Source organism: Oncorhynchus mykiss, chromosome 26, assembly GCF_057628025.1.
Source record: "Oncorhynchus mykiss isolate SJ-2025 chromosome 26, ASM5762802v1, whole genome shotgun sequence".
Classification (NCBI taxonomy): domain Eukaryota; kingdom Metazoa; phylum Chordata; class Actinopteri; order Salmoniformes; family Salmonidae; genus Oncorhynchus; species Oncorhynchus mykiss.
Genome location: NC_143047.1, coordinates 21517501 through 21528245, shown reverse-complemented (window position 1 = coordinate 21528245; position 10745 = coordinate 21517501). Strand labels below are relative to the sequence as shown.

The following is a 10745-nucleotide window of genomic DNA, read 5'->3' as shown; positions in this document are numbered from 1 at the left end:
CACTTCCTGTTTGACCCTTTAGCTTACAGTGAATAACCTCAACATCACCAAACAGCTGCTCTTTCACAACTGCAGCTCTCTAAACTGATTCCACAGGCAAACTACCCAGGCGACATTGATATCCCCAGCATTAATGTCTGTTATCCAACCAAGCCCAATGATTGGTTGCTTCCAACTGTATTCACCCCCCCCCAACAGTTTGTCAAGCGTATAACTCCTGTGAGAGAGTCCATCTCAGTCAGCACAGAGGTAAATGAACCTGGGCCATGCTTTATGACAAACTCAACAGCCTGAACAGAACAGAATGCCTGAGTGTGATAAAGAAACCCATCGGTGAAAGCCAAACAGTGTTATCCTGTCTAGCATGTCAGTGGTTTAGCTGCAGTGTGCACAGCTGTAATCCTTCACTGGGCTTGCAGAGTGTGATCCCACTGCCAAGCTGTTATTGCAGTCATCTGAGGAAGCAATATTGTTTCATAGTCAATGGAAGTCAGTAGGCTATTACCAATGAGTTCATTTCCATGGAAACAAGATGATGATGAGAGTTCTCATTCAGGTTTAATGCAAATGGGTTAATTTATTTGATATGTTTACATTTATATCTAGGAATATACTGTATTTTTCATCTTCCCATTCCAACACAACGGAAATAACAACCATTACTGAACATTGATTTGTTTTTCATTATAAAATGTGAACACATTATCACTCCTCAGCTTTACCTCAGATATGACTGATTACAAATGATTGCAGTCTGTCTTAAGTGCAAAATGCCTCCATTGATAAATAATTATTTGCAGAACAATCTACTGCAAACCCTGTATAGGAACACGTCTGCACAGTCATCAACAGATCTATTGCAGTACGGTACATACCCTGAGTATTGACTTTACCTGACAACAGACACTGACTACATATTCTCATCTGTCAGCAGATCTATACGGCTATCTGAATGTGTGTGTGTACATGTGTGTGAAGAGACGCATCCTCCTCCTCTTCATCCTCCTCCTCCTCCTCTACACCCCTCTGGCGCTGTAGGATGCTGCTACGGGACTGTGAACAGGAGATGGGTTAAAGACTTGGGACAGTCTTGTAAAGGAAACTAAATATACCTGTCTGTACAAGGACAGTAATGACTGTTAACCTTATCAGTGTATGTTTCTCTCTTTCATTTATTATTGTGGGGGTCTATTTTTTTGTCTGTAATGCTAGCAGCAGATGCAATCTTACCTTCTTGGCTGATTCAGCAGTGTGTTTGAGGCTGGAGACCAGGGTGGGACTAGGCTGGTGGGCCATAGAGGAGGGCAGCAGGGTCTGGTTGTCCAGAGGGCCGTCAGACACCCTGATCCTCCCAGTGAACAGCTGTTGAGACCGGGGAGATGGTCAGCCCTGTAGCCCCATACCTGGAATTCTCACCTCTCAGTCATGCTGTCCAGGTTCTGGAAGGTGTGAGTGTGTCTAACCTCCAGGTCTTTGTCTATGTCCATGCTGTCCAGGTTCTGGAAGGTGTGTGTGTGTCTAACCTCCAGGTCTTTGTCTATGTCCATGCTGTCCAGGTTCTGGAAGGTGTGTGTGTGTCTAACCTCCAGGTGTTTGTCTATGTCCATGCTGTCCAGGTTCTGGAAGGTGTGTGGGTGTCTAACCTCCAGGTCTTTGTCTATGTCCATGCTGTCCAGGTTCTGGAAGGTGTGTGTGTGTCTAACCTCCGGGTCTTTGTCTATGTCCATGCTGTCCAGGTTCTGGAAGGTGTGTGTGTGTCTAACCTCCGGGTCTTTGTCTATGTCCATGCTGTCCAGGTTCTGGAAGGTGTGTGTGTGTCTAACCTCCGGGTCTTTGTCTATGTCCATGCTGTCCAGGTTCTGGAAGGTGTGTGTGTGTCTAACCTCCAGGTCTTTGTCTATGTCCATGCTGTCCAGGTTCTGGAAGGTGTGTATGTGTCTAACCTCCGGGTCTTTGTCTATGTCCATGCTGTCCAGGTTCTGGAAGGTGTGTGTGTGTCTAACCTCCGGGTCTTTGTCTATGTCCATGCTGTCCAGGTTCTGGAAGGTGTGTGTGTGTCTAACCTCCAGGTCTTTGTCTATGTCCATGCTGTCCAGGTTCTGGAAGGTGTGTGTGTGTCTAACCTCCAGGTCTTTGTCTATGTCCATGCTGTCCAGGTTCTGGAAGGTGTGTGTGTGTCTAACCTCCAGGTCTTTGTCTATGTCCATGCTGTCCAGGTTCTGGAAGGTGTGTGTGTAGACCTCAAGAGCCTTGGCATGGAACACCATCTCCACTGTGATGAAGTCTGTGAAGATCCTCTGGAAGACCTAGTATGACTGGAACACGTGCGAGTGAGTGAGTGTGTGTGTGTTCGTGTGTTTTCGTGTGTGTGTTTGTGTATGTTCTGGTTTATTTGTGTATATTTGTGTGTGTGTTCGTGTGTTCATGTGTGTGCGTGCGTGTGTCTGTGTTTGTATGTGTGCTCGTGTGTGTGTGTGTTGTGTTTATGTGTGTGTTGTGTTTATGTGTGTGTGTGTGTGTGTGTGTGTGTTGTGTTTATGTGTGTGTGTTGTGTTTATGTGTGTGTTGTGTTTATGTGTGTGTGTGTGTGTGTGTTGTGTTTATGTGTGTGTGTGTGTGTGTGTGTGTTGTGTTTATGTGTGTGTGTTGTGTTTATGTGTGTGTTGTGTTTATGTGTGTGTGTGTGTGTGTGTTGTGTTTATGTGTGTGTTGTGGTTGAAGACCAACCTTGATGTCCTCCAGTTTCTGTCTCTGGAAGTCACTGATGGTCTCCTCCAGTTGTCTAGTGCTGCGATGAGCGTTGTTGGTCGCCTTCTGAGCATTCTCCTCTGCCTGAAAACCAAACAGCAAAGGAATACTACAACTGTACTAGAAGCTTGAAAGAGATGTATTAAAAATGTAATGACAGCTACCAAAACCTCTGGTGGTCCACCACATTGCAAGATCTCATCAATGGTCAGATATCTGCTGAAGGTGTTGTTGATGTGACAGGGGGTTCCAGAGAAATCATGTTACCTGTGACTGAAAACATTGGATAAGGTATTGAAGCATGACTAGAACAGAACATCTACATTTCTAAAACCTCTCAGAGACCAGGTTAGCTGATCTGAACCTGTCACTCAAAGCACCACTCATAGAGTAAAAATGGCTGACAAACAATCGTTTGTCACAGGCAATACATCTTATTTTTCAATACTGTGTCTTGACATAAGGATTGTTGATGTAAATACTATAATCATGCTGGAATTCTGCCACTCTTGTAAAGTTACATGCAGATATTAATAGACTGGGAGAAAGGATACAATTATTTGTCTATCAGAGGGATTCTTCTGTTGGAGTCTCCAGTTTCTGCAGCTCTTTTAGCGCTCTGTCCCGATCAGCATTGAACCTCTTCAGATCCGCCTGTATGTCAGAGATATGTCCAGTCCATGAAGCTTCAAACACACTGTCTCAGAAGAGACTGCCTATTCATTCACTGCCATTGTTCTGCCATGAGAGGCTGTGAAGAGTGTGTGAAGTGACAATGAGACAGAGACAGAGAGTGAGAGAAAGAGACAAAGATAGTGTGTGTGTGTGTGTGTGTGTGTGTGTGTGTGTGTGTGTGTGTGTGTGTGTGTGTGTGTGTGTGTGTGTGCGTGTGTGCATGCGTGTGTGTGTGAGGGAGGAATCTGTATTTTGTCTGATAATTACTGTATGAAATCTACAGTGTGTTCGTTTCCATGTATGAAGACTTACTCTCTTGTTTTCAACAATATCACCGTAGGCTTTGAGGGGAGTGACGACTTTGATCTCCAGCCTCTCTATCTGTCAGGGGTAGACACAGTAAACAGACTTTCATCTTCAAAACAACAGTATTTCAAGGTGTGAGAAACAAATTGTTGTATTTTTGCTGGGTAAAAATGTCTCGAAACCAACACTGTCTTTGCCCACTATATACAGTACTGAGAAACTCCCATAATGGCTTTATTTACTGTTATGATGTTTCATTAACCCTTACACTAACCTAGTAGATGCACCATGGCCAACCACGTCCTCTACCACTAATACCAGCATCGGGGAAGCTACTCTAAAAATATACTTTACCAAGCTACCAATTACTTCACACTGGAGGAAGTTAAACTACACTAAAGCTACCCTTAACTTTTTATGGCTGCAGGGGCAGTATTGAGTAGCTTGGATGAAAAGGTGCCCATTGTAAACGGCCAGCTCCTCAGTCTCAGTTGCTAATATATGCATATTATTATTAGTATTGGATAGAAAACACTCTAAAGTTTCCAAAACTGTCAAAAGATTGTCTGTGAGTATAACAGAACTGATATTGCAGGCGAAACCCTGAGGAAAATCTAAACAGGAAGTGGCTTCTATTTTGAAAACTCCATGTTCCATAGCCTCCCTTTGCTGGATTTAAAGGGATATGAACCAGATTCCTTTTCCTATCGCTTCCTCAAGGTATCAACAGTCTTCAGGCATAGTTTCAGGCTTTTATTTTGAAAAATGAGCTAGAACAATAACATCGCGTCAAGTGGTCACATGAGTTTTGCTCACGCAACAGAGTTTGGACAGCCATTGTTTTCCCCTCTCCTACTGTGAAAGACATTTGCGGTTGATATATTATCGATTATTGATTTTAAAAACAACCTGAGGATTGATTATAAAAAACATTTGACATGTTTCTGTGGACATTATGGAGACTATTTGGAATTTTCGCCTGCGTTGTCGTGACCGCTCTTTCCTGTGGATTTCTGAACATAACGCGACAAACAAACGGAGGTATTTTGGATATAAAAATAATCTTTATGGAACAAACGGAACATTTGTTGTGTAACTGGGAGTCTCATGAGTGAAAACAACCGAAGATCATCAAAGGTAAACAATTAATTTGATTGCTTTTCTGATTTTCGTGACCTGATGCTAAGTGTACTTAATATTTTGTCGTGCGATCGATAAATTTACACAAACGCTTGGATTGCTTTCGCTGAAAAGCATAATTTCAAAATCTGACACGACAGGTGGATTAACAAAAGGCTAAACTGTGTTTTCCTATATTGCACTTGTGATTTCATGAACATAAATATTTATAGTAATATTTATTGAATGTAGCGCTATGCTATTCAGCGGTTGTTGATGACACTTATCCCGATATCGGGATTGCAGCCATAACAAGTTAAGAAAATTTAGTACGTTTCTTTGAAAAAGTAGTTCACTACATCCAAACTACTTTGTTATAAATTATCATATCTAAATCTGAAATGTCATAGATTACAAATTGCAATAAAAATCAAATCAATAACAGACCACTCTGGAGTCAGATTAACGGAATGTGTAATTAAGCCTATACACAAAAACTATTTTTTTTAAATAAAGGAAATTATTGCCTACTTTAGCCATATTTTATTTAATTTAGCAAAAAACGTAGTGTAATTCCAGTAGTTAGTTAGCTACACCACTAAATGGCAAAAAACAGTTATGAACTACTGAAAACCCTACCAAGAATTGAATTTAGTTCAACTACCACAAAGCTACTGCAAAATGAAGTTATATTACTAGTTGAACTAGCCTATATGTAGTTCACTACTCCCCAACAGCCCCTGACCTCTCACCCCTCACCTCAGGTTGGCGGTAGTCCTGCACCATGGCCATGTCTTCACCCAGGTTCTTCAGACAGGTACGGAGCTCTGGGTCGTCAGTATTCGAGAAGTCATTGAGCTGTCTGACCAGCATGTCAGCCTGGTCCCTCAGCTTGCCTGTCTTCCTGGTGTAAGAGGCCAGCAGGCTGCAGAACTGACCCAGGTGCTTCTCAGCATGGCTCACTGTCAGCTCCATGCTCTTTATCTGTCTGTCTCTGGACAAAAGATGAAGAGTTATTTTAATTTACTAGGCAAGTCAGTTAAGAACAAATTCTTATTTTCAATGACGGCCTAGGAACAGTGGGTTAACTGCCTGTTCAGGAGCAGAACGACAGATTTGTACCTTGTCAGCTCAGGGATTTGAACATGCAACCTACTGGTTACTAGTCCAACGCTCTAACCACTAGGCTACCCTGCCAGATTAGGAGTCACTTCACCTCACTGTTGAGCTGCGGTATTTGCCTTATTGCCAAGCTCTCGCCAGCCCCGGGTTACCAGCTAGTTGGTTGTTATAGAGACGACAACACGGAAGAGTGGGGTTTTGGGGTGGAAGTGATGGTTATGGCCACATGGTGGCAGCAGCGTATCATTAGCAACATAACCCCGACAGGAGCAGAGACAGGCTTTACAAGGCAGGCTTACAGAAGAATAAAACGTAACCCCATCCCTCAGGTCTATTAAAGAGCGTGGTAAAACTGATGTTTTAAAAACTCACTCTCACCCTTTCTTTCTCTCTTTCTCTCTCTGCTCTATCTCTGACTCACTCGCTCAGACGCTTCATCGCACGCATGCGCACGCACACATGGTGCTCTCAGAAGGGATTGTAGGTCCAGCCTGTTAACGAGTGGCTGTAAGAGAAGTGTTGAAGAGAGGCCAGCTCTCAACTCTCTCTGGGAAGAATGTGTTGGCATATACAAGGGGCGCCACTCAAATGGAACTTTAATTCATTTACACAAAAACGCAAACAATTCAAAAAACAGACCTCACTGCTGGCAGCTCACAGCTGTAAAGTGTAACACAGCCTCTTCCTACCTGAGAATAAACGTTTTATTGTATGCTGCACTTAATATAGTGTGTGTGTGGGCGTATGTGTCAGCCAGTGGAGGTGGGCTGTGAATAGGGCTTTGATGTAGCCTGCCAAGTTTCCCCTGTGGACAGCAGCTGTTATGATAAACACACTGTCTAGCAGCAACAGATCCTCCCAAGATGGTTCCACACCCCCTCCTCTTTCCCTGTCTCTCTATCTTTCTCCCTCTCCATCTCTCTGTCTCTCTTTGTCCTCCCCTCTCTCTCTGTCTTTCTCTCTCTCTCTCTCTCTCTCTTTCTCTCTCTCTCTCTCTCTCTCTCTGTCTCTCTTTGCCCCCCCCCCTCTCTTTCTCTCAACCTCTCCCCTCCTCTCCCCTCAGGCTGTAGTTAATGAAGGGAAATGAAAACAATGCCCCTGCCAGTCCAGTAGCAGAGCCATGCCAACCTGAGAGAGACAGACAGAAAGAGAATAGGGGTGAAAGAGATATAGTGTGAATTAAACTCACAGACAGACGGACGGACGGATGGACGGACGGACGGACGCACACCAAAGATAATTATCGGATGTCTCTATAAACACCACACAATAGCCACAGGGCTGATGGCTAATTGCGTCCCCCAGAGCAGGTCTGTAGGGCTGACAGAGGAAGGAAATCCACATGTCACCCAGAGGCAGAATCAAAGAACAGGGCAGACTCACTTTGCGACACACACTTGCTAACAAAAACACACAAACACACACACACACACATGCAAAACACACATAGACTGTGGGTTGGAGTTCCAGTCATATTCTTTGAAGCTTCCATTCATTCAGATCTGTATAGATCCTTATATTCTCATCATTAATTCCTATGTGGGAAATTACATCACCCCACTTCCTGTTCTGAGGAGCCAGTTTGTCTCATATTGATGTCACAGCCTAGGAGTGTGATTGAGGAGGTGAGACACAGACGAGGAAAACCAGCTAAAAGAGTTTTCCCCCAGGCTGTTACTAAAATCACAAGCTCTTGGTACGACAAGCCACAACCACAGGCAGCCTTTTTGACTGAGTCAGAAAACTATTTTATTGCTTTGGGAGTTGCTGTATGAATATGTTGAACGCTATGAGGCAGGAACACTATTACTGAATAATATGAGGCAAGGACAGACTCTGACTTAGGTTAACCTGTTGCCTAGTGAGAGGATGCCAACGTTAGTGGGGTCTACCTGTTGATGAAAGTCATTGGACTAATCATTGTGTGTATATCTGGGCATGACTCTAACTATACAGGGTTACCTCCTACACTATTAGAAAGAAAGATGCTATCTAGATTCTAAAAGGGTTCTTTGGCTGTCCACAACCCTTTGAATAACCCTTTTTGGTTCCAGGTAGAACCCTTTCTACAGAGGGTTCTACATGAAACTCAAATGGGTTCTACCTGGAACCAAAAAGGGTTCTCCTGTGGGGACAGCCAAATAACCCTTTTGAGTGTAGTCTGGCCCTGGCCTAGCTGACATAGAGGTGTACCTAGATCTTTTTTTATTTTCCTCTACTCTGGATGTGCTGGCCCACGGGCGCCAGTGTGTGTGTTCCACAGCCAGTTCAGTGGAAAGGTCTGGGATGTAACCCAGGACAGAGTCTCCCGTTGTGAGGGGTTTTTCTCTGTTCGCCAGCAAGGGCTGACCCCTCTCTCATACCTGTGATTAATGCCAGAGCACACACCTCAGAGGCAGTGTCAACAAACAGCCTGTGTGTGTGTGTGTGTGTGTGTGTGTGTGTGTGTGTGTGTGTGTGTGTGTGTGTGTGTGTGTGTGTGTCTGTGTCTGTGTGTCTGTGTGTGTGTGTGTGTGTGTGTGTGTGTGTGTGTGTGTGTGTGTGTGTGTGTGTGTGTGTGTGTGTGTCTGTGTGTGTGTGTGTGTTGTGACTGGATGGAGGAGGGTTGGTTCATTCAATAGAGAGATGCATTCAATGATTCCCTGTAGTGTAGAGTTATAAAGTTTGCAGTGTAGAGTTATACAGTTTACTGTGTAAAGTTATACAGTTTACAGTGTAGAGCTAGAAGGTTTACAGTGTAAAGTTATAAAGTTTACAGTGTAGAGTTATAAAGTTTACAGTGTAGAGTTATACAGTTTACAGTGTAGAGTTATAAAGTTTACAGTGTAGAGCTAGAAGGTTTACAGTGTAAAGTTATAAAGTTTACAGTGTAGAGTTATAAAGTTTACAGTGTAGAGTTATACAGTTTACTGTGTAAAGTTATACAGTTTACAGTGTAGAGTTAGAAGGTTTACAGTGTAAAGTTATAAAGTTTACAGTGTAGAGTTATACAGTTTACAGTGTAGAGTTAGAAGGTTTACAGTGTAGAGCTAGAAGGTTTACAGTGTAGAGTTATAACGTTTACAGTGTAGAGTTATACAGTTTACTGTGTAAAGTTATACAGTTTACTGTGTAAAGTTATACAGTTTACAGTGTAGAGCTAGAAGGTTTACAGTGTAGAGTTATAAAGTTTACAGTGTGAAGTTAGAAAGTTTACAGTGTAGAGTTAGAAGGTTTACAGTGTAGAGTTATAAAGTTTACAGTGTAGAGTTAGAAGGTTTACAATGGGGATATATAAGAGTATAAATGTCTCCTAGGTGGTAGGAGAGAGACATACTGTAACTGTGTGGGACATTACATTAGCCCACCTTTGCCCCTTCCCTTCCACCTTTGCCCCTGTCCCACTGCCCCTCCCTCCCCACTGCCCCGTCCCTCCCCAATTTGCCCCCTCCCTCCCACTGCCCCTCCCTCCCCACTGACCCTTCCCTGTCCAATTTTCCCCCTCCCTACAACTGCCCCTCCCTCCTCACTGCCACTTCCCTCCCCAATTTGCCCCCTCCCTCCCCAATTTTCCCCCTCCCTCCCCAATTTGCCCCTTCCCTCCCCCACCCTTGTCCCCTCAGTCATCAGTCATTGAGCAGATCCATCAGTCTGACTGTGTCCTCACTAGTGGAGCCAGTAGTGTAGTAAAGAACTGATCGTTGTGATGAATGGGAGAGAGAACGCTATGTGACACTTATTTTCCTTTCAACCAAAATATGAAACCTGGATGGGATGAGGGGTGGGTGGGGGTGAGAGGGGGATGTTAGGGGTGTGGACAGGGGGGTCTGGTGATCGATGGCTGGGACTCTGAGTTGACCCTCACACTGCCCTTCCAAGGACAAGGACACACATACCTCCTAGTGAGAAACAGTAGGAATAAAGGAAGAGTAAAGGAAGCCTTCTTATGACAGGTATTGTGTTGTAATGTGTGTGTGTGTGTGTGTGTGTGTGTGTGTGTGTGTGTGTGTGTGTGTGTGTGTGTGTGTGTGTGTGTGTGTGTGTGTGTGTGTGTGTGTGTGTGCGCACTTTCATGTGTGTGTCAGTGCGCTCGTGTGTATGTACATGTGTATGCCTGTTGCTGTGTAAATATAACAGAGAGCTGGGTTTGGGCCAGTATGCGTGAGAATCCAGGTACAGACATAACTCACCATGTCAGTGTTGTGTAGTAAAAACAGCAGAAAAGCTGAAGAATTTACGCTGGTCTGAGATCAGTAAAAGTATAAACCGCATTAGTGTCTTGAGTTAGTGCTGAACAATAGGAGTGTGGACCAGAATGGAGTCTGGTCTGGGTGAAAACGTAACAGTTTATGACAGGCCTGACCACAACTGACCTATTATGTTACCAGAGACTGAGAAAAACAGGCAGAAAGAGAGAAAGAGAGAAAACTAGAAGGAAAGATAGAGGAGAGAGACAGAGTACTAGTTTTGTGTTTTTTCTTGTGTGCAGGAGTGTGTGCACATTAATGTGTGTATCAGGGTACAGTACATCTCTGAGTGTTTCTGTGTCTGTGAGACATCTTGATATGACAATGTGTAGAATAAATGTGTGTTAGATAGATAGAGAAGGAGGTAGATCTGTCTATGACCGCACATTCTCAGAGAAGGTGACGGAGGGTTCAGAAGTAACCATGGCCACCAGTGTAAACAAAAAGAACAACAGACAAACAAACAACCATAAAAACAAGAACATCCAAACCTAACTCCTCATTAACACTTCGTTAGTGGCTGAGATACGGGAAAGATTGGAGAGGAAA

The 10745-nt window shown here is 43.8% G+C and overlaps 1 protein-coding gene across 1 annotated transcript; it reads right to left on the bottom strand.

The window, feature by feature from the left end:
• Positions 1 to 551: 551 nt before the first annotated feature.
• Positions 552 to 5823, bottom strand: LOC110506615 (uncharacterized). The gene is made up of 6 exons (XM_090223403.1): positions 5608 to 5823; positions 3736 to 3804; positions 2728 to 2832; positions 1464 to 2297; positions 1231 to 1362; positions 552 to 1053 (listed from the first exon to the last, which is right to left on the bottom strand). Exons 1-6 carry the CDS (start codon positions 5821 to 5823, stop codon positions 937 to 939), a joined length of 1473 nt encoding a protein of 490 aa, XP_090079529.1. The 3' UTR covers positions 552 to 936.
• Between the last annotated feature and the right edge of the window lie 4922 nt (positions 5824 to 10745).